This window comes from Pleurodeles waltl, unplaced genomic scaffold (assembly GCF_031143425.1).
Source record: "Pleurodeles waltl isolate 20211129_DDA unplaced genomic scaffold, aPleWal1.hap1.20221129 scaffold_73, whole genome shotgun sequence".
NCBI classification, from domain to species: Eukaryota; Metazoa; Chordata; class Amphibia; order Caudata; family Salamandridae; genus Pleurodeles; species Pleurodeles waltl.
This window is the reverse complement of record NW_027150394.1, coordinates 126,747-154,325: the sequence shown is the minus strand read 5'-3', so window position 1 is coordinate 154,325 and position 27,579 is coordinate 126,747. Positions and strand designations below refer to the sequence as shown.

Here is a 27,579-nt window from a genome sequence, read left to right as displayed (position 1 = left end):
GTTTAGGGCATTCCTCCCAAATAACAAATTGCAGTTGTAAGAATGAATGTTTTGTAACCAAGTTACAGTTGCAAAACATTCATTTTTTACTGACACCTGAAGGGTGGTGGTAACCATTTCCAATTGAAAGGGGTCCCCATGGGACCCCTTCCTCTTTGTGAATGTTGGAACCAATATTTTGTAAGAGCAGGGAGTGGTCCAGGGGACTACTGCCTACTCTTAAAAAATGAAACTTAAACGTTTAATTTTCTTCTTTTTAATGCATCCCATTTTCCTTTAAGGAAAACGGGGTGCATTTAAATTAAAAAAAAAAACGCAAAGATTGCTTTTTAAAAAGCAATCACATAAATGGTGGTCTGCTGACCTCTGGAGGCTACCATCCCTGTGATGGCAGAAATTCTAAATGGGTGTCAGAAATTGTGACCTACCTCATTAATATTCATGAGGTACGTCTATTGCAAACCTATTAGGCATTGCTATTCTTAGCTTGTGCATTTTTGTACATTAGCAATTGAGATTTCCTAATTGCGACTCCCAAAGCATCACAATTTAGAACTCGTAGTCCCTACATTCTGTACATATGGGCCTATTGCTTTTGGAGTGGTTCATGGCTTTGTTCAGCTTTGGTCACACAGAGGTTTCTTAACTCCTTCTGGTAGTCCAATTAGAAATGTACCAAAAACGTTGCTATTGTAAAATGTGCAGCACATGTGGAGCTGACATGGTTACTCTTAAAACTGTTATGTTGGTGAGGTTGCAAAATAATGTGCTCTTGTGTCCAGTACTTGAAGAGTGTACCTCTGAAAAGAAGAGTGTAAATTGATTTTTGTCAAAGAGAGTCCAGGCATTAGACAACTTGAGAATTTTGCAAATCAATCTATCTGAAGTTAAAAGGAAAAAAGCAGGTTGTGCTATGCAACATAGTGGCATTTGGAAGTCACTTGATAATCAATACATATTGCTGAATGCCATTCTGAGCCATATAGTTAGGTGTTTTCATGTTCCAACACATGTTGGACATCATGAAACGTTTCTTTAAAAATGGTTGGTTTAATCGTCATTTCAGAGCTAAAGCTGGAGATTTGTCATTGTTGTGTTATTTGTCAGTAGTTAAATGTTGATAAGAGGAGGGCTGTGACTTTGCGTCATGCTGGACAGTTTTTTGGCCCCACTAAAAAAATTCAAATTAACTTTTTTGAAATGCCCAGGTGTAATGGTTTATGTTACATTCTAGCTAAACTTACATTCTAGTTATTGACTGTTCTCAAAGTGGATTGAGGCCTTTCCAACTAGGAGATGTGATGGTGAGACTTTAGCTAAGCTCTTACTGAGGGACTTAAGCCCGAAATTGCTTGCAAATAGGACGCTGCTACGTGTCATGAGTGGGAGGTCTCTTCAGGCCCCTGAACATTACCAGCCAGGGCTGACACTAGGTCAGCCCTTAGCCTGCGCAGGGACTGAATTTAAAAAGACAAGGCTGTGTTGCACATGCACAGACGAGCCTGTGTCCCACTCAGCACATGGCATAGGCTTAAAACCCTGTTTTCAATTAAAAAAACAACTTATTTGAATGGTAATTGCTGTTGACAATTACCATTCACATAACTTGGTAATCGATGTGGCCAGCGCCCTGGCGCCCTCTAGTGACAGCCGCTGCTGGGAGTTGTTATAGTGGAAAACTGCCTGGAGCAAGTGCCAAGTGAAGATCCAGCAGTCGTCTCACATGGGCCTGAAGATAACAGCTGGCTCCAGTTGACCTGAGAGTGTGAAGAGAAAAAGAAGAAGTTAAAAAGAGGGTTGCAGACTCAAAACAGTTGAAGAGGCACGGCAAGACGTAGATCAAACAGCGAACGATTTGAGTAAGAAAGAGTTGGAGCATTGTGTTGCCAGAAGATCTACAGAAGTGAGAGTTCAGAATAAACTGAACTAGTACTCAGCACCTGAATGGACTTATCTGATTAGAATTAAGGTGGAGCAAAGAGACATTGACTTGGAAGACCAGTTGTTCATTTCTGAAGAACCACCATGAACATGCTGGAGAATACATTTGGAGAAATCAACATTGGATAGGAACCTATGTCACCATTTAAAACAAATAAAGGGGACATGTTAGATATAATGGTCTAATTCCCCGTAGGTGCAAAGGTATCCTCTAATACTAATGTTGGGTGTGACTGCTTATCTACACTCCAGATATTCCTACCCATACAGTGATTAAAGATTCTCTTTTTGGTACTGTTAGACCTGACAGCCTTAGGGTAGTCACCCCTAACTTTTTGCCTGCCTCCCTCCACTTTTTGGACACTGTTTTTGCTGGCTTTTAGACTCTGCGCACTTTACCACTGCTAACCAGTGCTAAAGTGCATATGCTCTCTCCCCTAAAACATGGTAACCTTGAATCATACCTGATTGGACTATTAATTTACTTATAAGTCCCTAGTAATGTGCACTTTATGTGCATAGGGCCAGTAGATTAAATGCTACTAGTGGGCCTGCAGCACTGGTTGTGCCACCCACTTAAGTAGCCCCTTTTCCTTGTCTCAGGCCTGCCATTGCAGGGCCTGTGTGTGCAGGTTCACTGCCACCTCGCCTTGGCATTTAAAAGTACTTGCCAAGCCTAAACCTCCCCTTTCTCCACATATAAGTCACCTCTAATGTGTGCCCTAGGTAACCCCTAGAGCAGGGTGCTGTGTGGGTGAAAGGCAGGACATGTACCTGTGTAGTTTACATGTCCTGGTAGTGTAAAACTCCTAAATTCGTTTTGCACTACTGTGAGGCCTGCTCCCTTCATAGGCTAACATTGGGGCTGCCCTCATACAGTATTGAAGTGGTAGCTGCTGATCTGAAAGGAGTAGGAAGGTCATATTTAGTATGGCCAGAATGGTAATATAAAATCCTGCTGACTGGTGAAGTTGGATTTAATATTACTATTCTAGAAATGCCACTTTTAGAAAGTGAGCATTTCTTTGCACTTAAATCTTTCTGTGCCTTACAATCCACGCCTGGCTGGGCTTAGTTGACAGCTCCTTGTGCATTCACTCAGACACACCCCAAACACAGGGTACTCAGCCTCACTTGCATACATCTGCATTTTGAATGGGTCTTCCTGGGCTGGGAGGGTGGAGGGCCTGCTCTCACACAAAGGACTGCCACACCCCCTACTGGGACCCTGGCAGACAGGATTGAACTGAAAGGGGACTTGGTGCACTTCTTAGCCACTCTTTGAAGTCTCCCCCACTTCAAAGGCACATTTGGGTATAAAACAGGGCCTCTGCCCTACCTCATCAGACACTTGCTGGAGAAGAAACCTGAACCAGAAACTACATCCTGCCAAGAAGAACTGCCTGGCTGCTCAAAGGACTCACTTGTCTGCTTTCTACAAAGGACTGCTGCCTTGCTGTTGGCCTGCTGCCTTGCTGAACTCTTGTCTGGCTGTGAAAGTGCTCTTCAAGGGCTTGGATAGAGCTTGCCTCCTGTTCCCTGAAGTCTCAGGACCAAAAAGACTTCTCTTTTTCACTTGGACGCTCCGTGCGCCGAATTTTTCAACGCACAGCTTGTTCCACGGCGAGAAAAACGCCGCACACCGACGCTGATCGACGCAACGCCTTTGGGACGACCGGAACTTCGACGCACGGCTTCGCAAGGACAACGCCGCCCGACCTCCAGAGGAGAAATCGACACAACGCCTGCCGTGAGATCGTAATTTCGACGCGCAACCCCGCAGAACGACACGCAGCCGGAAAACAAGCAGGAAAATCCACGCACAGACCTGGGACATCTGGTTATCCCCGCGATCCACAGAAAGAGACTGTCCGCGCGCCAGAAAACGACACACGACTTCCCTGCGTGAAAAATAACGACGCAAGTCCGTGTGTGCTGGGGAGAAATCGACGCACACACCCTTTTTCCACGCACCTCTTCTTTTGTGGCCCTCTGAGGAGATTTTCCACTCCAAACCAGGTACTTGTGCTTGAAAGAGACTTTGGGGGTCATTCTGACCAGGGTCGGCGGGAGCACCGCCGGCAGGCCGGCGGTGCCCCGCAGGGCATTCTGACCGCGGCGGTTCGGCCGCGGTCAGAAGAGGCAAACCAGCGGTCTCCCGCCGGTTTACCGCTGCCCTTAGAATCCCCCATGGCGGCGGAGCGCGCTCCGCCGCCATGGGGGATTCTGACACCCCCTACCGCCATCCTGTTCCTGGCGGTTCGGCCGCCAGGAACAGGATGGCGGTAGGGGGTGCCGCGGGGCCCCTGGGGGCCCCTGCCGTGCCCATGCCAATGACATGGGCACGGCAGGGGCCCCCGTAAGAGGGCCCCGCAAAGTATTTCAGTGTCTGCTAAGCAGACACTGAAATACGCGACGGGTGCAACTGCACCCGTCGCACCCCTGCAACTACGCCGGCTCATTTCTGAGCCGGCGTCCTCGTTGCAGGGGCATTTCCTCTGGGCCGGCGGGCGCTCTTTTGGAGAGCGCCCGCCGGCCCAGAGGAAATGTCTGAATGGCTGCCGCGGTCTTTTGACCGTGGTGCGGTCATTCAGCGGCGGTACCTTGGCGGATGGCCTCCGCCGTCCGCCAAGGTCAGAATGACCGCCTTTGTTTGCTTTTTAAAGACTTAAGACATTCTTATATCACTTTCCAGTGATATCTCTACAAATTCACATTGCAACTTTATTCTTTTTGACCTACAATTATCCAGATAAATATTATATATTTTTCTAAACACTGTAAAAGAACAGGTGTCATAGCACTCGTGATATCAAGTTTGAAGTTACTCATATGTCCAGTCTTCTTCGTAAATTGACAACCAACTCGTGTTTGTATCAGAGTCCAATTTTATTCATAGTGTTCAAATATCCTCCATAGGAACAGCCAACACGTGTTTCATCCTCTGAGAAGTATCTCTCTGAAGGACTTCATCAGGGCTTAATGTAATATATACAATCCAAAATAGTCATAATGTTTGAGGATTCGGGAACGCTGCAGGATGAATTGGACCGCGTGGCTGTTTTCCTAAACTTACTTTAGATGATTTTTCGTACAAGAGATACAAACGGAGACTACCTCGACATTATGACTAGTCCTCTGTCTCATGATGGTTGGGACACCCACCGTCCTCTGTTCTAGTGGGTGTTAACACCCTCACCGTCCTGTGCCTCGATGGTGGTTGAGACTCTCACCATCCTCTGTCTCGGTGGTGGTTAGGACTCTCACTATCCTCTTTCTTGGTGGTGGTTGGGACTCTCATGTCCTCTGTTTCAGCGGTGCTTGGGACTCTCACTGTCCTCTGTCTGTGTGGTGGTTGGGACTCTCACCATCCTTTACCTCGATGGTAACTGGGACTCTCATCGTCCTCTGTTCTGGTGGGTGTTGACACCCTCACCGTCCTGTGTCTCGGTGGTGGTTGGGACTCTCACCATTCTCTGTCTCAGTGGTGATTGGGACTCTCTCTATCCTCTGTCTCTGTGGTGGTTGGTGTGAGAAAGTAGCCTCTTTCTAGCAAGGTTTCCCCCACCTTTGGCCTGTTTGTGAGAGTGTGTCAGTGTGTTTTTACTGTGACACTGGGATTCTGCTAGCCAGGACCCCAGTGCTCATAAATAAAAACCTATATGTCAGTGTGTTTTGCCTGTCTCACTGTGATCCTTCTAGCCAGGACCCCAGTGCTCATAGTTTGCGGCCTAATGTGTTTGTTGTCAGTAGTGCTTGACTGTGTCACTGAGGCTCTGCTAACCAGAACTTCAGTGTTTATGCTCTCTCTGCTTTTAAATTTGTCACTAGAGGCTAGTGACTTCATTTACCAATTTCAATTGGCAGACTGGACCCCCCTTATAAGTACTTAGTATATGGTGCCTAAGTACCCAGCGCATTGTGGTTCCAGGAGATCCATATGGGCTGCAGCATTTCTTTTGCCACCCATAGGGAGCTCAGGCAAACCCTTGCACAGGCCTGCCATTGCAGCCTACGTAAAATAAAGCACACGTTATTTCACAGCCATTTTCACCGCACTTCAGTAACTTATAAGTCACCTATATGTCTAACCTTCAGTTGCTGAAGGTTAGATGCAAAGTTGCTAAGTGTGAGGGCACCCTTGCACTAGCAAAAGTGCTCCCACATAGTTCAGGGCCATTTTCCGGGACTTTGTGAGTGCGGGGATGCCATTACACACATGCACTACATATAGGTCAGTACCTATATGTAGCTTCACAGTGGTAACATGTCTAAGATCATGGAATTGTCCCCCCATTCCAAATCTGGTATTGGGGAGCCAATTCCATGCATCCTGGGGGCTCCACTATGGACCCAAGTACTGCCAAACCTGAGGCTTGCACTGCAGCTACAGCTGCTGCCACCTCACAGACAGGGTTCTGCCCTCCTGGGGTCTGGGCTGCCCAGTCCCAGAAAGGCAAAACAAAGCATTCCCTCTGAGAGAAGGGTGTTACACCCTCTCCCTTTGGAAATAGGTGTTACAGTCTGGGAAGGGGTATCCTCCCCCAGCCTCTGGAAATGCTTTGAAGGACACAGATGGTGCCCTCCTTGCATAAGCCAGTCTACACCGGTTCAGGGACCCCTTGTCACCTGCTCTGGCGCAAAACTGGACAAAGGAAAGGGGAGTGACCACTCCCTTTTCCATCACCACCCCAGGGGTGGTGCCCAGAGCTCCTCCAGTGTGTCCCAGAGTTCAGCCATCTTGCTTTGCAAGGTGTGGGGGCACTCTGGAGGGCTCTGAGTGGCCAGTCCCAGGAGGTGACATCAGAGACCCCTCCTGATAGGTCCTTACCTCATAAGGTAGCCAATCCCCCTCTCAGGGCTATTTAAGGTCTCTCCTGTGGGTTCTCTTCAGATTCTGCTTGCAAGTTTCCTTCAGGAATCCTCTGCAACTACTACTTCATCCTCTGACCTCGGATCAACCGCAGCCTGCTCCAGGAACCGCTGTAACAGCAACAAAGTATCCACAAGGCGTACTTTTCCTCTGCAACTTCAGCTCCAGCCAGCAACTGCAACAGTTTCCACAGTGTGCACGCTCTGAGGACTCCCTGTCTTCATCCTGCACCAGAAGGACCGAGGAAATCTCCCATTGGGTGACAGGGTCACTCCCCTGCTCAAGCAGGCACCTTCCAAGATGACGACTGATACCCTTGGACTCCTCTCACAACGACGAGCGTGCTCCTAAGGACACAGAGGGTGGACCCCATCGACATAGACTGTCCTGAGGTCCTGCTGACGCAGTTTGGAGGTGGTAAGACCTTGCCTTCCCTGAGAGCGACAGTACCCCTGTGTACTGCGTCTTCTTCACCTCCTGAGGCCTCTGTGCGCTATTTGCAAAATTCCTTTGTGCACAGCCTGGCCCAGGTCCTCAGCACTCCATCCTGCAACGTTCAACTCGCTGAGTTGTTCTCCGGCGGCGTGGGAACTTCCTTTGTTGTGCTGGACCAACTGCATTTTGCACCTCCTTTGTCCCCGTGTCCTGGGACTCCCGTGGGTGCTGTCTGGCATCCTGAGGGCTCTCTAAAGTTCTGAGACGCCCTCTTCCTCATAAAAGAGAGTTGAGGCCTCCAGGTCCCTCTTGGGTCCAGCCAGCGCCATTTTGACACAAAATGCACTTTTGTTGTAGCCAAAGCTTGTTGGTGACTTCCAACACTAAATCACGTCTGCATCCATCTTCACGTCGTGGGACATCCTTTGCATCATGCAGGAACCCGCTGGCATCTTCCTCGGGTGCATTCCTGCAGTCTTCGTCCAACCGGGGACTCTTCTTTTGCACCCTCTTCTGGGTTGGCAGGGGCTCCGGCCCTTCCTGGAACTTCTTTTGACTTCTGGACTTGGTCCTCTTCTTTTGCAGGTCTTCAGGTCCAGGAATCTAGCAGTTGTTGTTTGCAGACTTGGTTGGTTACTGCAGTATCCCAATCACGAGGTATAGTGTGTCCTAAGGAAACTTGCAGTACTTTACTCCTGCTTTTCTGGGCTCTGGGGTGGGGTAATTTACTTACCTTTACTGTATTCTTATTCTCCCAGTGATTCTGCACACACTACACTTGTCTGGGGGGAATTCGTGATTCACATTCCACTTTCTTAGTGTATGGTTTGTGTTGCCCCAGACCTATTTTCTCCCATTGCATTTTATAGCATTTCCTATTGTTTGCACTATCTTATGTCTAATTACTTACCTTACTTTGGTGTCTAGTGTACATATTGTGTATAATACATACCTCCAGAAGGAGTATTGCTTCTAAGATATTTTTGGTACTGTGTCACCCAAATAAACTACCTTTATTTTTGGTAACACTGAGTATTGTCTTTACTTGTGTATAAGTACTGTGTAACTATAAGTGGTATTGCATGAGCTTTGCATGTCTTCTAGTTCAGCCTAAGTTGCTCTGCTATAGCTACCTCTGTCAGCCTAAGCTGCTAGAACACTACTACTTCACTAATAAGGGATAACTGGACCTGGTACAAGGTGTAAGTACCCAAGGTACCCACTACAAACCAGGTCAGCCTCCTACAGTTGGGACTCTCACCGTCCCCTGTCTCGATGGTGGTTGGGACTCTCACCGTCCACTGTCTCTGTGGTGGTTAGGACTCTCACCGTCCTCTGTCTCGTTGGTGGTTGGGACTCTTAGCATGCTCTGTCTCTGTGGTGGTTGGGACTCACCGTCCTCTGTTCCTGTGGTGATTTGGACTCTCACTGGCCTCTGCCGCTGTGGAGCTGGGCCCTTCCCCTGTCCCAGTGGTCACGTTTCCACAGGGATCATGTTTCTGAAGGGAGGTAGGTATGTGACAGCACAGCAGTTGTCTTAAAGCCTGTTCTCTAAAGTGAAGTTGCACAAAAGTGAGCAACCTCTGTAGTTTATTTCATGGGCATCAGGCTGTATTGTACTCGAGATAAAGACGCCTGAAACACGCCATGCCAAGGCCCTGATATGTCCCACCTGATAGCACTAAAGACATGGACATGTGACACATAAACAAGTAAAAAAAATACATGTCACATTTCAACCTTAGCTGTTTCCGTTTGAATGAAGATACCGTTAATAATAAACCTTCTGAGCAGGGGCACCTTCTCTGCTAGGGCGGAGGAGCATCGCCCATTCCCCCCAGCCAGCAGTAGGAGCTGCAAAGCTTTTACAGTAAAAACATATTATATTTTTACTCTAAAAGTTGGCATGGCCATAGGCGTGATGTGGATGGAGGGCAAGTATACAGCACTCCCCTCAGAACACATGTATGTTTGGCTGGCCGTCTCGGGCTGGACAAACACACATGCGCACAGAGCTCTCTCCAGCACGTCACTGTGTTGCCAGGCTGGAGAAAGCCTGCACAGGCTCCCAGTCTGCCTGGGAGCCCCCTGGCTGAGCGCTCCCAGCGAATCCTAACCTTGCTATGAGCAGCGTCAGGATTGGCCGCTGGGCAGGCTGGGAGCCTGTGCCTGAAACGATGGAGCAGAAAAGATGGAGCGGCGCGGTGCGTAGTGGCGGTAGGCTTTATTTTAATTATTTATTTAGGTTCCACAACCACCCCCCGCCACGCACTGTGCCACCCCGCCCCTTTTCCCTCCCTGAACCGCGCCTGCTTCTGAGTGTCTTCTGCACACATCATGATGGCACATGCCCTGCGTTATGTATCTATCCCCCTATGGCCCATTAATAATTACAAGATAAGTAGAAACCAATCATAAGGGGGATATGCAAAATAATTCTGCCAGTACAATTTTGACAATCTACTTAATTGACCACCCACAGAAATCAGAATCCTCTCAATTTATAAATGTGTATAATTCTAGGCGCTCTTTGAGTTGGGTCCTTTTCAACCACCAAAGGGCTTCCTACCGGCTCTCTAGCTGCAGAAACCTCCAAGGCCTCACCTCAGTTCTGAGTGATTGTAGGACAGGTGTTGTGTCATCACTCCGCCTTATTTCACTAACTTCCACATCCTGGTACTTGTATTTCTTACAGCTCCCACATGCTGGTCCTTTTAGTTCTCTCAGGCCCCATATGCTGGTACTTATAGTTCCCACAGCTCCCACATGGTGGTACTTGTCATTTTCACAGGACCCACATACTGGTACTTGTAGTTCCCACGGCATCCACATGCTGGTACTTGTATTTCTTACAGCTCCCACATGCTGGTCCTTTTAGTTCTCTCAGGCCCCACACGCTGGTACTTGTAGGTCCCACAGGTCCCACATGGTGGTACTTGTACATTTCTCAGGTCCCACATGCTGGTACTTCCAGTTCCCACAGCATCCACATGCTGGTACTTGTAATTCCCACAGGTCCCACATGCTGGTAGTTGTGGTTCCCACAGGTTCCACATGCTGGTAGTTGTAATTCCCCACAGGTCCCACATGCTAATACTTGTAGTTCCCCACAGGCCCCACATGCTGGTACTTGTAGTTCCCAGAGGTCACACATTCTGGTACTTGTAGTTCCCACAGGTCTCATATGCTGGTACTTGTAGCTCCCACAGCTCTAACATGCTGGTATGTGTAGTTCCCACAGGTCACACATGCTGGTACTTGTAGTTCCCCAGAGCTCCCACATGCTGGTACTTGTAGTTCCCCACAGGTCCCACATGCTAGTAATTGCAGTTCCCCACAGGCCCCACATGCTGGTACTTGTAGTTCCCACAGCTCCCACATGCTGGTACCTGTAGTTCCCCACAGCTCCCACATGCTGGTACTTGTAGTTCCCACAGCTCCCACATGCTGGTACATGTAGTTCCCCACATCTACCACACTCTGATACATGTAGTTCCCCACAGCTCCCACACACTGGTACTTGTTGTTCCCCCAGGTCACCACATGCTGGTACTTGTAGTTCCCACAGGTCCCACATGCTGGTACTTGTAGTTCACTAAAGCTCCCACCCGCTGGTACTTGTAGTTCCCCACAGCTCCTACACGCTGGTACTTGTCCTTCCCACAGGTCCCACACACTGGTACTTGTAGTTCCCCAAAGCTTCCACACGCTGGTACTTGTTGTTCCCCCAGGTCACCACACGCTGGTAGTTGTAGTTCTCTCAGGTCCCACATGCTGGTACTTGTAGGTCCCCAGAGCTCCCACATGCTGGTACTTGTAGGTCGCCAGAGCTCCCACATGCTGGTACTTGTAGGTCCCCAGAGCTCCCACACGCTGGTACTTGTAGGTCCCCAGAGCTCCCACATGCTGGTACTTGTAGGTCGCCAGAGCTCCCACATGCTGGTACTTGTAGTTCCCAGAGCTCCCACCCGCTGGTACTTGTAGTTCTGTATTTATATTGGGAGAAACAGGATGCCAGGTACCAGACTACAAAGATAAACCTGTGGAATGGATGATCTGCTCGTGCATGGAACCCAAGATGTGAACGGCTCCCTAAGTCTCCCCTCAGATGGCTGACACCTGTGTAGCGTTCCTGCAGGTGTGATCCCTTTGCATGGTTGTGACTTTGGGCCAGATGTGGCAAGCATTTTGCATGGTGCAAACTGCGAAAATCGCAGTTTGCGCCAAGCAAAATGCCGTTTGTGATGCACATTCACAATTTGCAAGTCGGTACCGACTCGCAAATTGTGAATGCGACTTGCAAATAGGAAGGGGTGTCCCCTTCCTATTTGCGACTCGCACCGCAATGCTAAATTGCTTCGTGATTGCGAATGTGGTCGCAAAGCAACTCGCAGTTACCACCAGTGTCACACTGGAGGTAACCCATTCGCAAAAGGGAAGGGGTCCCCATGGGACCCCTTCCCCTTTGTGAATGTTGCCCAAAATGTTTTTTCAGAGCAGGCAGTGGTCCAGTGGACCACTGCCTACTCTGAAAAAACGAAACCAAATGGTTTTGTTATTTTCTTTATTTTGCAACTCGTTTTCCTTTAAGGAAAACGGGCTGCAAAATAAATAAAAAACTGCTTTATTTAAAAAGCAGTCACAGACATGAAGGTCTGCTGTCTTCCGCAGGCCACCATCCCTGTGAGTGCAGTGACTCGCTATGGGGTCGCAAAATGCGACCCACCTCATTAATATTAATGACGTGGGTCTTTGCGACCCCATAGCAAATCGCAGACAATGTCTGAGACACCGTTCTGCATCCGATTCGCAAAATCGGAACTTCCTACATCTAGCCCTTTATGTCCAGGACGCTCATCTCTTTATTTACAGTGTCACTGTAGCACTCTCTGTACTCACGTTACGTCTCTATGGTCTCTCCTCTTTCTGCAGAGCTGGTGACTCTGGACCCGGACACAGCCAACCATCAGCTGATCCTGTCTGAGGGTGGAAGGCGTGTGAGATGGACACCTGAACGAGAGATCCTGCCTGCCGGTCCCAAGAGATTCACATCTGAGGGGGATGTGCTTGGGAGGGAGGGGTTCCTCTCAGGGAGGCATTACTGGGAGGTGCAGCTGCTGCAGGCTGAGTACTATTGGGTCATTGGGGTTGCCAGAGAGTCCGTCAGCAGGAGAGAAGGTCCACTTATGGCAGGGATTTGGGCTTTGTCCTGGTATATTAGTGAGTATCAGGCTATCACCGATGATCCTTCCAGTTCCTCCGGCTACTCTGAAGCCCTCCTAGCGTTGCATGACCCCCCCAGAAAGTTGGGGATGTTTCTTGACTATGAAGCAGGCCGGCTGTCCCTGTACAACACCGAGACCCTGGAGCATCTCCACACCTTCACCGAGGCCACCTTCAGTGGGAGAGTCCTTCCGTACTTCCATCTCTCGCAAACAGAAATTCGTATCATATAGACCCCGCGGTTCCTTTCTCACGTCTGTAAAGGAGACCGTTGTCCCAGGAGGTGATGTGACGCACTATTCCTGCATCAGGGGGTTGTCTCCAGATGTGCAGCTCACTTGTGAATCTTTAGAGCGTCCCAAAGTGCTCTGGGTGTATGTAGTTGGTATTATTTAGTGCAAACCCTGGCAAAGGACATCAGAGCACTGTATAGGGTCCATGGCCATGGCACAGCGAATTACTGGAGGGGTCGCTGGGGTCTAGGAGCACAACTGGACTTGTGCTGCATTGTGATGCATTCTTTAAGGAGGGGGGTCTTCAGCTCTTTCCTAAATTGGAAAAGGGATCAGGTAGTCTTGATGAATATGTGGATGTCCTACATAGGTAGTTAAGGCCTTAGGGTCGTTTTTTTCTTGTTCGCTATTCTTCATCTACTATCTGAGGGTTTTGTGGCTGCAGATTTAAATCTTGTTCTACGTTAAAAATGAACCAGGGCATATTTCCCCCGTAGTAAAAAGTTTATTAAACTTGAAAAAATGACTACAAATATTTTTATGTTGAATACTAATGTAAATTACTTATTAATCTTTATTTTTAATGAAAACAAAAAAAAGGTACAGCCTTAATAGCTTAATTTAAATGTAACATTTATTTTGAATATATTATAAATTAACATTTTTTTCTGAAGTTTAAATTGAAAAAATCCCACCTACAGTAAAAAACAAAAAGATTTCCATATTAGATATTAATAATTATTAAAAGTGAGGTATAACATGAATCAAAAGTAAGTTAATTATGTTTTGATTCAAAATAATGTTTTAAAAAAAGGATATTAAATTGGTTAAAATAAAACAAAATACATATTTAGACACTTTTTAATGTTAAAGTAAATTTGTTTATATTTTTAACAAGTTTATTTTATAACATTATTTCCTATGGTGTTTATTTAAGTCCCTTGCACCATTCTTTAAAATGGGACGGTGTTGCAGTACCTGTGGGCGGCTGTGTGTGGTGCTAGACTTACTCCAGGTCTGAGCTGGAGCTCATTTACTGCTGTTTTGGGACCTTTGTACCTGTAGTAGATTTAGAAGAACACTTTGTGGATAAGATGGGTCTACTCTTTTTGTTGGTGGGTGTCTGACTCTCCGTAAACCCCTTCTTAACCCTTCGCTACTCCTCCCTAAACCACACCTATTTTGTAGTTAGCACCCCCCATTTTGGGGGACACGGGATAGGTGGCCGAGCGTGATGTTATGAGGGCGTACTTGCAAGGCTCTGCCTACAGGCTGCAAATCTGGCAAATATCTGAAATAGAAATACAAATTCTGCACAGGGCACTAGCGGGACCCAAATGGAGGACAGTTCCATTTGTAGACATCCGGTAACACAATCAGCGTGTGCCCAAGCCTGAGAGGTGATCGAGAGAGGCCACACGGGATAACAAACAAGGAGAGATCGGGGAGGCATGGAGTCAACTGGTTGGAGCCTGGGCGAATGGATGGGGAGTGGTGCTAGCGGCCTGCGTAAAAGAGGTCCGGGCCCGTTTGTGAGCCACAGGCACAATAATGAGCAATCCTTGGGAGTGAGGAATGCTGGGGTCTGAAGTTTGGCAACCTGAGCCCAGGGGCTGTGTAGGGCTTATGAAGAAGGCACCTGAGGGCTAGCAGGCGGACAACTGAAGGGCACATGGTGGCACACAGTAGATTTTTAATTTTTATTTATTTATATTTTTATACATTTTCAACAATGTCCAATACATAGCCATCAACAGTAACTCTAGGAGTATTACAAATAATTTTTCAAGAGGGGTTACGGAGTAGCAATAACAACATCATAGCATATTACCATCAATCACAACATAAGATAGATAAGACCTGGCCTTAAACAGTAATATCAGACACATATGCCACACTCCACAAGAATCCGTTCAGTGGCCCTCCAACAATGTGCATCTTAAGCATGTGTCATAGATCCAGAACATCACTTACGTATCTGGACGCAACCCCTTGGTTACGTTTGCTATAGGGCCTTCACATGGCTAATACAGGGGCGGGAACAAAACTTGGTTAAAACACAATAATACAAACTGTAGTATGTGCCAGGTATGTGCCATTCAGGGCCGGAGGGGGAACTCCGGCAACCCCCCACTCCAGGACCACCATCCCAGATGGGGAGATCGCCGGGGTTGGAGCAGGAAGGGGAGGAAGGGGAGGAAGAGAGGGCGGCAGGCAAGCACCCAGACATCCTCAGCCCGCTAGCCCCACACAAGACGGGCCCGCCCAGCACTCATATTGGGCATATTGTCCGTCCTACCCATCAAGGATCCCACAGACTAACGACACCGCAACTCCCTGGATGACACAGTAAATAACAGTAGCCAGGCCACGATTTTGTTTGCTGCGGGGTGTTAGCACCAGGTTGTGTGTTATACCTCTAGGTGTTAATCTTTTAACTTGGGTGACCCTGCAAGGCTGGTGTCCTCTCTCTCTTGGGTACTATTTTATCAGTTAACTTTATAAGGTAGTTGTCCCAATTGTCGCATGTCTGCTCTACCCATTGGAGAGAGGCGAAGCGAGTCCAAAAGATCATGGATTACCTAGTGTTGGACAGGGCCCTGCCATAGTTGCCTTCTATCAGGTGTATCTCAGTGTGATAGACATTGATCCCTAAATAACGGAAAGTCCCGGTGGCCCAAACAAGTTGTTCTTCGTTCTGCATGAGGTCCTCTACATTACTAGTCTTACGTAGGGGGAAGGCACCGGACTTAGTCCAATTCTCCTTCAAGCCTGCCACCCTCTCAAAATGGTCTAATATACCGAATAACTCAGGTAGAGCCCCAGTAATGTTCCTTATGTAAATTAAAACATCATCAGCGTATAAGGAGGAGACGTGCCATTGTCTGCCCGTCCGAATACCCCAATCGACTTCCTTCTCTTGCAATTGCGCTGCTAGTGCTTCTGTAGCTAGCACAAAAAATACTGGTGAAAGAGAGCAGCCTTGTTGCGTCCCTCTTTGAATTGAGAAGCTGTGAGACACCTGTCCGCCATTGCGGGCCCTTGCCCGAGGGGCGGAGTATAGCAATTGTATCCACTTTATGAAACAAAGGCCAAGTCCAAAGCACTCCAAGACCTGTATCAAATATGTCGAGTCCAGTGTGTTGAATGCCTTTTCAAAGTCCAGGGATACCACCACTGGGTGGCCTGCATCCCTGGAGACTGCGTCTATAATGTGACACAGTCGCCTGCCGTTGTGGAATGTGGCTCTGTGAGGTACAATACTGCATTGGTCGGGGTGAATTAAGGTCGAAATCACCGGGAGAAGTCTGTTAGCTAAGGTTTTACTTAGTATCTTATAATCGATGTTTAACTTTGACAGAGGTCTGTATGAGCCGACTTCAAGCGGGTCTTTGCCCGGTTTAGGCAATACTATTATAAGTACCTCCCAAAGCGACGTTGGGAGGTTCCCCTGTTGATAAGATTCATTATACATGTCCAATAATTGGGGTACGAGTGTGTCTTTGTAACTCAAATAAAATTCAATGGGAAACCCATCCATTCCAGGGGTTTTCCCTTTAGCTATCTGTTGTATTACTAACTGTAGTTCTTCTATTTGCTGCAGGGACAGGGTAGGCATGGGGAGCGCCTGCAAATATGAGCAAAGATGAGAAACAGGTGGGGTAGGGAGGCCAAGTACAGTGTTTCAAAATATTGTGTGAAGCTTTCATTGATTGCCTCTTGGGAGTTCACCAGCTCCCCCCTACTGGTACGAGTCGCTCCTATGACCGTTTTGGGTGTTTCAGAGCGCAGTAACCATGACAATATGTGCCCTGGCCTATCCCCATCCTTATGCTGTTGGGCCAGTTGAGCTCTATAGTCTACATTACTTAATCGCCTTAGTTCCTCTCGATACTGCTGGCGCTGAGTTGCCAGCAATGGGCGGCCCCATAAATCGTTTGTGGCCTCTTTTTCCAGCTTGCGTATTTCAGTTTCACATTTCAATATACTCCGGGTAAGAACTGATTTCACCCACCAAGAAGTGGCCATACAATGGCCCCACAAGACCACCTTCATCGCGTCCCATTCCAGCCTGGGGTCCTCCATCGAGCCCGAATTGTGTTCAAAATATTCCAAAAGAGTGCAACCTATCATAGATCTGTATACCAAGTCCTGCAGTGCCGCCAACCGTAGTTTCCATAATGGAATCAGAGGTTTAGTGTTACCCCAGCTAAAGGTGACCTTGAGGGGATTGTGATCCGATAGTGTCCTACCCAGATATTCAAAACTGCGGATAGAGGGCTCAAAAAGTGAGTCACAGAAAATGTAGTCAAGCCTTGTGTGTATTTGGTACCCCGTGCGCAGTATGAGTATTCTCTGGTCTCCAGGTGATGTAGCCGCCAAATATCCTGTAGCTTCGTAGAATGGGACCATTGTTGGAAATCTTTAGTGGCTTGTAGGCTGGGAGTACTTGGGAGAGGAGGGAGTGAGGGATCTAACAAGGACTTCTGTATGCAATTAAAATCTCCCCCTCAAATTCCAGAAGCCCCAGGATTCTGTATCAGATTCAGGGTCAGCTCATTAAGAAAAGTCCCTTGGGGTGTGTTTGGACCATATATCGATGCCAGCATGATAGGTTGACCATTTAATCGTCCCTCTAGAAGTACGTACCTTCCTTTGCGGTCTATTTGCACTCTAGTTTTAACAAAAGGAACTTCCGGTGCCATCCAAATTAGTGATCCTCTAGCATATGCTGAGTATTCAGTTCCATATATCTGGCCCCTCCACAGGCGACCTAGTCTAAGTAATTCCTCGTGTGTTAAATGAATCTGTCGCCTTCTGAGACAATTGTATACCCTATATCGTTTAACAGGTTTACCCATCCCCCAAACGTTACAGGTCAAAAGAGCATAGTCTACCACCATCACATCAAAACATAATGTGCAAGTCTACGAGCACCCCCCAACCCCCCACCCTCAGACCCAGACCCACCCCCCTCCACGTCACCCCCAGCCACCCAGCACTTTTTTGAACATTAATACGTATCATGCCACAAACCCTCAAACAACCAAACAGTACTGTAACACCTGTAGTATACTTGTGTCCGTCCGGCTAAGGCGTAAGCCTGTCACCTTCCCTTCTACCAGAAGGGGGGAAGGGGGGAGAAAAGGAAGGTCTGTAGCAGACAAGTGTCTGCGCCACGGACACCGGGTTGATCAAAAGACTTAGAAGAGAGGTCCCCAGGAAGAGCATTATTTAGACGGGATAGAATTCTGCTTCCGCAGTCAGTTCCTGTTTATATCATAGCATCCTTCCCAGAAGGAGAACAAGGATGTCGCCACTTGGGAGAGGAGACAGAGGGGGCTCTCAACAACTTAGAGTGCTCACGCACAAGAAGGTAGCACCCGCAGAAGTAATTGAACATGGGTTCAAGAAGACTGAGCACGGTGGTCGTCTCAACACTACAAAAGTGGGTCCCACGAAGCTGGAGGTCAACTCTGGGAGTTGAGCAATGCAGGGCGGAGTGCTGGGGACCTGGGCTTGGCTGTGCACGAAGGATTCCTTGGAAATGTGCACAGATCCCTAGCAGCTGCAGTTCACGCGGTGCACAGGATTACTGTCTGGAGAGGGGAGGCAAGGACTTAACTCCTCCAAATTTGGACAGTTGGACCACTGGACAGTCTGGGTCACTTGGGTCCACCACCTGTGTTCCAGGGGCCATGCTCGTCAGGATGAGAGGGGTCCCAGAGTACTGGTGACGCTGAAGTTTGGTGCCTGCTAGAACAGGGGGAAGATTCCGTCAACCCAAGGGAGATTTCTTCATGGCTTCCAGTGCAGGATGAAGGCAGGCAGCCCCCAAAGCATGCACCACCAGGAAACAGTCGAGAAAGCCGGCAGGATTAGGCACTACAATGTCACTGGTAGTTTTCTTGCTACTTTGTTGCAGTTTTGCAGGCGTCCTGGAGCAGTCAGCGGTCGATCCTTGGCAGAAGTCAAAGAGAAAGGTGCAGAGGAACTCTGGTGAATTCTTGCAAGTCGTTATCTAAAGAAAATCCCACAGGAGAGACCCTAAATAGCCCTCAGAGGAGGAGTGACCACCTGGTCAGGTAAGCACCTATCAGGAGGGCTCTCTGACGTCACCTGCTGGCACTTGCCACTCAGAGGCCTCCAAAGTGCCCTCACACCTCTGGATTCAAGATGGCAGAGGTCTGGGACACATTGGAGGAGCTCTGGGCACCACCCCTGGGGTGGTGATGGACAGGGGAGTGGTCACTCCCCTTTCCTTTGTCCAGTTTTGTGCCACAGCAGGGACTGGGGGTTCCCTAAACTGGTGTAGACTGGCTTATGCAAGGAGGGCACCATCTGTGCCATTCAAAGCATTTCCAGAGGCTGGGGGAGGCTACTCCTCCCCAGCCCTTAACACCTATTTCCAAAGGGAGAGGGTGTAACACCCTCTCTCAGAGGAAATCCTTTGTTCTACCTTCCTGGGACTGGGCTTCCCAGACCCCAGGAAGGCAGAACCCTGTCTGTGGGGTGGTAGCAGCAGTAGCTGCAGAGAAAACCCCAGAGAGCTGGTTTGGCAGTACCCAGGGTCCATGGTGGAGCCCCCGGGATGCATGGGGTTGGCTCCCCAATACCAGATTTGGCATGGGGGGACAATTCCATGATCTTAGACATGTTACATGGCCATATTCGGAGTTACCATTGTGACGCTACATATAGGTATTGACCTATATGTAGTGCACGCGTGTAATGGTGTCCCCGCACTCACAAAGTCCGGGGAAATTGCCCTGAACTATGTGGGGGCACCTCTGCTATTGCAAGGGTGCCCTCACACTTAGTAACTTTGCACCTAACCTTCACCAAGTGAAGGACAGACATTAAGGTGACTTATAAGTTACTTAAGTGCAGTGGTAAATGGCTGTGAAATAACGTGGAAGTTATTTCACTCAGGTTGCAGTGGCAGTCCTGTGTAAGATTTGTCTGAGCTCCCTGTGGGTGGCAAAAGAAATGCTGCAGCCCATAGGGATCTCCTGGAACCCCAATACCCTGGGCACCTAGGTACCATATACTAAGGAATTATAAGGGTGTTCCAGTGTGCCAATTAGAATTGGTAAAAATGGTCACTAGCCTATAGTGAAATTTTAAAGGCAGAGAGAGCATAAGCACTGAGGTTCTGGTTAGCAGAGCCTCAGTGACACAGTTAGTCACTACACAGGTACACACATTCAGGCCACAAAGTATGAGCATTCTGGTATTGGGGGGACAATTCCATGCATCCCCGGGGCTCTAGCATGGACCCTGGGTACTGCCAAACTCGCTCTCTTGGGTTTTCACTGCAGCTACCGCTGCTGCCAACCCTCAGACAGGATTCTGCCCTCCTGGGGTCTGGGCAGACTCCCAGGAAGACAGAACAAAGCATTTCCTCTGAGAGAGGGTGTTACACCCTCTCCCTTTGGAAATGGGTGTGAAGGGCCTGAGAGGAGTAGCCCCTCGTGGCCCCTGGGAATGCTTTGAAGGGCACAGATGGTGCCCATCTCTGCATAAGCCAGTCTACACCGGTTCAGGGATCCCCCAGCCCTGCTCTGGCACGAAACTGGACAAAGGAAAGGGGAGTGACCACTCCCCTGACAGGCACCTCCCAGGGGAGGTGTCCAGAGCTCCTCCAATGTGTCCCAGACCTCTGCCATCTTGGATTCAGAGGTGTTGGGGCACAATGGACAGCTCTAAGTGGCCAGTGCCAGCAGGTGATGTCAGAGCCCCCTCCTGATAGGTGCTTACCTCTCTTGGTAGCCAAGCCTCCTTTCTTAGTAGCCAAACCTCCTTTTTGGGCTATTTAGGGTCTCTCCTCTTGGCTATTCCTCAGATTCTGAATGCAAGAGCTCACCAGAGTTCCTCTGCACTTCTACCTTCAACTTCTGCCAAGGATCGACCGCTGAGTGCTCCAGGATGCCTGCAAAACCGCAACAAAGTATCAAGACGACTACCAGCAACATTGTAGTGCCTAATCCTGCCGGCTATCTCGACTGCTTCCTGGTGGTGCATGCTCTGAGGGCCGTCTGCCTTCACCCTGCACTGGAAATCTCAAAGAAATCTCCCCTGGGTTGACAGAGTCTTCCCCCTGCCAACGCAGGCACCAAACTTCTGCATCACCAGTCCTCTGGGTCCCCTCTCATCTCAACAAGTGTAGTTCCTGGCACACAGGAGCTGGATCCAAGTGACTCCTACAGCCTAGTGGTCCTTCAGTCCAAGTTTGGTGGAGGTAAGTCCTTGCCTCCCCACGCCAGATGACAATCCTGTGTTCTGCGTGATCTGCAGCTGGTCCGGTTTCTGTGCACTTTTCCAAGGCTTCCTTTGTGCACAGCCTAGCTTGGGTTGCCAGCACTCCGTTCTGCATTTCCCAACTCGCTGAGTTGGACTCCGACGTCGTGGGACCCTCCTTTGTGACTCTGAGTCGACCGCTGTCCTCAGATCTTCTAAGTGCCTGCTCCGGTACTTCTGCGGGATCTGCCTACTTCTGTGGGGGCTCTCTGAGTTGCTAAGCACCTCCTCTGACTCCCCCTCCAAGGGGCGACATCCTGGTCCTTCCTGGTCCCCAGCAGCACCCAAAATCCTCAACCGCGACTCTTGCAGCTAGCAAGGCTTGTTTGCAGTCTTTCTGCGTGGAAACAACTCTGCGTCCTCCAGCACTTTGTGGGACATCTTCTGACCAAAGGAGAAGTTCCTGGCACCTTACATTGTTGCAGAATCTTTTGCTTCTTCCACCTTGAGGCAGCCCTTTTGCAACTTCATCCAGGGTTTAGTGGGCTCCGGCCCCCCCGGACACCTTTGTGACTTTTAGACTTGGTCCCCTTCTTCCACAGGTACTCAGGTCCAGGAATCCATCTTCAGTGTGCTGCAGTCCGTTGTTGTCTTTGCAGAATCTCCTATCTCAACTTTACTGTGTTTCTGGGGTAGTAGGGTAACTTTACTCCTACTTTTCAGGGTCTTGGGGTTGGGTATCTTTGACAACCTTAGTGTTTTCTAACAGTCCCAGCAACCCTCTACACACTACACTAGGCCTGGGGTCCATTCGTGGTTCGCATTCCACGAGGCCCCTAGGCCCCTAGGCCTATTGTCTCCTATTGCATTCTATTGTGTTTGCTATATTTCTAAGTGTATTACTTACCTGATTTTGGTCTATGTGTATATATTTTGTGTATTTTACTTACCTCCTAAGGGAATATATCCTCTGAGATACTTTTGGCATATTGTCACTAAAATAAAGTACCTTTATTTTAGTAACTCTGAGTATTGTGTTTTTTATGATATATTGCTAAGTGATATAAGTGGTATAATAGGAGCTTTGCATGTCTCCTAGTTCAGCCTAAGCTGCTCTGCTATAGCTACCCAACACCACTAATCTACTAATAAGGGATAACTGGACCTGGCACATGGTGTAAGTACCACAAGGTACCCACTATAAGCCAGGCCAGCCTCCTACAGGGCGACACAGTACCAAAAATATCTTAGAGGCAATACTCTTTCTGGAGGTAAGCATTATACACAATATATACACTAGACACCAAAATAAGGTAAGTAATTAGGCATAGAATAGTGCAAACAATAAGAAATGCTATAGAATGCAATGGGAGAAAATAGGTCTAGGGGCAACACAAACCATATACTAAGAAAGTGGAATGCAAATCACGAATTCCCCCCTAGACAAGTGTGGTGTGTGCAGAATCGCTGGTAGAGTAAGAATACAGTAAAGGTAAGTAAATTACCCCACCCCAGAGCCCAGAAAAGCAGGAGTAAAGTACTGCAAGTTTCCTTAGGACACACTACACCTCATGATTGGGATTTTGCAGTAACCAACCAAGTCTGCAAACAACAACTGCTGGATTCCTGGACCTGAAGACCTGCAAAGGAAGGGGATCAAGTCCAGAAGTAAAAAGAAGTTCCAGGAAGGGCAGGAGCCCCTGCCAACCCAGAAGAGGGTGCAAATGCAGAGTCCCTGGTTGGACGAAGACTGCAGGAATGCACCCTAGGAAGATGCTAGCGGGTTCCTGCATGATGCAGAAGATGTCCTACGATGTGAAGATGGATGCAGACGTGATTTCGTGTTGGAAGTCGCCAACAAGCCTTGGTTATGACAAAATGGCGCAGGAAGGACCCAGGAGGGAGAGCTGATTGGCTCTCTGAGTCTCTGGCAACCTGGGACCTCCCCCCCACACCTACTCTGGCCCCTTAAGTTTGTGGAGGGAAGCCCAAGACAGCCATCTCATTTTGTGAGCCTCAGCATCTTCCCTGTGTCCTAATACAGCCCAGTGTTCAAGGATTGCTTAAAGACCTAGGTAAGGAGCCCCCAGACTTTTCTGGGTAAATAGTATTATTTGTTCAAAAGTGTTCTTTTCAGCTACCCGAGCCTGTTGTACTGTGGACTCTCTGTGTTTCAGGCAGCTTGACCTTTTAAAGTGGTGTTTTTTCTAAGATTTTTTTTTTGCAGTGACTGTGTGAATTACCTTTCTAGTTTCTGGCACATGACTTCATAACCCCCCCCCTTTTCTAAGTAAAAAGGCAACATCTTGCAGAGTGTGTTTTAGGAGACTGTTTAATCTGTTTCTGTGATTTAGATTGTGTTTAGAAACTGTCTGCTCCCCCTGTTTTTTGCCTTAAAAAAACCCACATTTCTGAGCGCGCGACCAGCAGTATTCCAGTGTTTGTTTTTAAACAATCTCTCCCTTACCTGGAAAGTAGACTCTGCTAGCTTGGAAGTGTGGATTCAGCCTGTCTGTATCCAAGGAGATTCTGAATAGAGCAGCAGCTGCCTCCTCCCTGGCCACAGGGACTGGACTGCAGTTAACTTGCTCCTTTTATAAGTTCCTATTGGTTGTTGCATATGTTGTTGTAATATATTGTTGGGGGCTGGTCTTTCCATTGGTTGCTCGTTCCAAGGCTGGGACTGTGATTGGTGGATAGGGCTGAGATTCTGATTGGCTGTTGGTTCTAGGGCTGTGATTGGTGGATAGGGTTGAGATTCTGATTGGCTGTTGGTTCTAAGGCTGTGATTGGTGGATAGGGCTGAGATTCTGATTGGCTGTTGGTTCTAGGGCTGTGATTGGTGGATAGGGCTGAGATTCTGATTGGTTGTTGGTTCTGGGGCTGGGGCTGTGATTGGTGGTCAGGATTAGGGGTATGATTGGTGATTAGGGCTGGGTCTCCCATTAGTTGTTAGAATCAGGGTTACAAATCGGATTGGTTAGGGTTGTGACTAAGTTTTTATTGGCTAGTAGGGTTATTTTAGCCTAGGACTCAGGGTGTCTCAGCCTGGGCATCGAGGACAAGGGCGTCGAGGACAAGGGCGGATAGGACAAGGGCAGTTGCCTGTTTGGGCCTGTTCGGGACTGCTAGGGACTAGGGCCAGAAATGCTGCCCAATTCTCAAATGACCAGGAATGATTACAGTCCCTACACATCCGTCAACATGCAAACACATTATCTGCAAAGACATCCAACTCATGCATTACAAACTGACCGCAGACAGATTGCAATATCCCATCACCCAACACAATACCCATTATACAACATATATACACATATCTTCCACAACTACAACTGTCAAACACCTGCATTCTCACAACAAAGACTAATCTGTCCACTCCCACTAACACAACCTGCCATCACCCACACACCACAAAACCACACTATACATTTCTCTCAGCCTTCCAGATACACACTCCTTGTTCATACTAACCAACAACACTATCCTCTGTTTGCTCCACACAGACCACCTTTCATCATAACAATGCCCAAACCCAGCCTTCTAACACACCATCTACAAACACCCTTCCCCTCTCTTCACCAATTACACACAACCATACAATCCCCGCACTTCACTCCACCACACATATTAACTCTTCCATTCATCACATCTAACACTAACTCCCCTGACACACATCATCCCCTCTTACACATCTCTTACATTTATCTCCAAAACACAACAACACCCTCTCTAACACTCTAATTCCACTCACCAGCACGAACCCAGATACAAATCCCTCACCAAAAACAACTACATCAATATCCCCTCTCACTATTCCACAAAACAATACAATACAGACCACACACATCAGCACATCAAATCAACACAAACATTCATTATACTTATCGTCACACCCACTCCCACCCTCAGGACTACACAAAGAATACAAGTCCCGTCCTATCTTTACCTCTACTTTCTCACTCTTCACAAACATCTACCACAAGCACCCCAACCCAGCAACTTTAATTCACTCGCCTCTCCTCCATTGCACAACTTAGAGCCTTACATCATGATCCACATGCTCCTCCACCACCCTTAACCCATACTCCATCCACACTAAACAGACGCAAACAAAATAAACAACATGCCACTCTTAACAACCTCGCATCCCCTTGTCTATTACATAATAAGACTACCCTACGAAAAACAGTACACTCTTCATGTCTCTCGCAGCCACCAAGTCCAACGCCCACACACACAGACCTAACAAAATGCCTCCTTGACCTGCTGGAAGAGGAACACTATATTGAAAAGCAAGACTATTGTGAGTCTTACACAGTTATCACAACTAACAACACTCCTGCTTCAAGCTCATATTACAACACAGCCACTAACACACTTTTTCTAAACTGCCAGCTCGATCACTCTAAAAAAACAAGCACCACATCTACAACCTGCTCACAGACACACAACCTGACTTACTATTCATAACAGAATCTTGGTTGGGAGATGACATGGCCCCAGTGTTGCACGAAGCCCTTCCTCAGGGCTATCAAAACCATCACACAAAACCGTATAGGCAAGAGAGGAGGTGGACTAGCTATTATATTCAAACAGGCAACAAATCTCAGTAAAACAGACAACATTTCCATATAAGGTTGTGAAGCCCTCCTCACCAGATGCCACCCTACTCCAACTTCCTCCTGTAACTTTCTCCTCCTTTACAGACCTCCACCAAACAACTCCACATTCCCAGATACGTTTCTAGATACAGGGGGTCATTCTAACCCTGGCGGTCCAAGACCACCAGGGCTAAAATGACGGGGGCACCGCCAACAGGCTGGCGGTGCCCCGCAGGGCATTCTGACCGCAGCGGTTCAGCCGCGGCCAGAAACGGAAAGTCAGCGGTGTACCGCCGACTTTCCGCTGCTCTTGTGAATCCTCCATGGCGTCGGAGCGCGCTCCGCCGCCATGGGGATTCTGACACCCCATACCGCCATCCTGTTCCTGGCGGGTCTCCAGCCAGGAACAGGATGGCGGTATGGGGTGCCGCGGGGCCCCTGGCATGGGCACTGCAGGGGCCCCCGTAAGAGGGCCCCACTTTGTATTTCAGTGTCTGCTATGCAGACACTGAAATACGCGACGGGTGCCACTGCACCCGTCACACCTTCCCACTCCGCCGGCTCAATTCTGAGCCGGCGTCCTCGTGGGAAGGGTGTTTCCCACTGGGCTGGCGGGCGGCCTTTTGGCGGTCGCCCGCCAGCCCAGTGGGAAACCCAGAATGACCGCACGGTCTTCTGGCGGTTCCCGCTTGGCGGGCGGCTCCCGCCGCCCGCCAACCTCAGAATCAGGCCCACAGTCTCAAACCTTATTACATTATGCTCTAACCTATGCATTCTTGGGGATCGAAACATTTGGTTTGCCAAACCCAATATGCCCCATCCAAAAGCTATCACCACTGGCCTACTCACATTGAACCTACATCAGATTGTACACAATCCAACACACATCACTGGACACATCCCAGATGTAATTTTTGCTAATCCTGAACTAGTTACCATTCAACGCATCACGCCAATCACATGGTCAGACCACCATCTGATAACTTGCCGACATAAAACTCCACAAATCAACACACCCCACAATTACTTACATACATGCACCTATCGACCATGGGGCAAACTCAATTTTGATGACTTAGAAACACAACTAACGGATCTAGATACAATTAATTCTGTTCCAAAACTTTATGAGTGGCTACAGGAAGCTTTTGAGATCCTAATACCACTCAGAAAAACTAAACGACAAAAGAAAACCAACACCTTGGAGAAACACAGAACTTAAAAAGATAAAGCAACAAATCAGAAAGCTGCAGCGGACCTGGCTCAAAACAAACAACAGTCAAGACAAACTGCAGCCACACAAACTTAACAGAATATACAAATCATCAATCAAAAAAGCTAAACTAAGGTACTACTCAGACAGAATTCAAAAAGCTAAATCTACAACCAAGGAATTTTATAAAATTCTCAATGAATTTCGAAAACCTACATGCATGGAAGGAAGTCATCCCACTACTCAAGATTTCACAACCAAATTGGCAACTCATTACACAACCAAGGCAGACACATTGGACTTCTATTTAAAACAGAAGAAAAACCATCAGCACCAACCCCTTTCCTAAAATACCCTCTAAGAATAAACCAACCCAGCCTCTACAGTCTTTCCAACAAATATCCCAAGGTGAATTTATGGATTTGGGCAAAGCAAGCAGGCCTTCCAGCTGCCCTTCTGACCCTTGTCCACCACAAATCTTCAAGAACATTCTTTTATCTACTTCTGCTGCCATACCTTTTAGAAGAATCATCAACAACGCTTTAACTACAGGAACTTTTCCTGTAGACCTGAAAAAGGCATACATACAACTGTTATTAAAGAAAACAAACCTAGACCCGCAGCACCCCAGCAACACAGACTAATCACAAATGGACTTTTCCTGGGCAAACTGATAGAAAGAGCAGCATTCGCCCATATGTCACAATTCATTGAAGACAATTCTATACTTTCTGACTTCCAAACTGGATTTCGCCCAGGAAGAGGCACTGAATCGGCACTCACAGCAATCTGGGATGATCATAAAAACACAGTCGA

General features: G+C 48.1%; 1 protein-coding gene across 1 annotated transcript in view; it reads left to right on the top strand.

Moving 5' to 3' along the window:
• The window catches only part of LOC138281241 (E3 ubiquitin-protein ligase TRIM39-like), a 107,944-nt gene extending 94,539 nt beyond the window's left edge, over positions 1-13,405 (top strand). Inside the window, exon 6 of the mRNA XM_069219564.1 lies at positions 12,182-13,405. Within this exon, the coding sequence (XP_069075665.1) occupies positions 12,182-12,705 (524 nt within the window). The 3' untranslated portion in view covers positions 12,706-13,405. The remainder of the gene's footprint in view (positions 1-12,181) is intronic.
• The last annotated feature ends 14,174 nt before the right edge of the window (positions 13,406-27,579 follow it).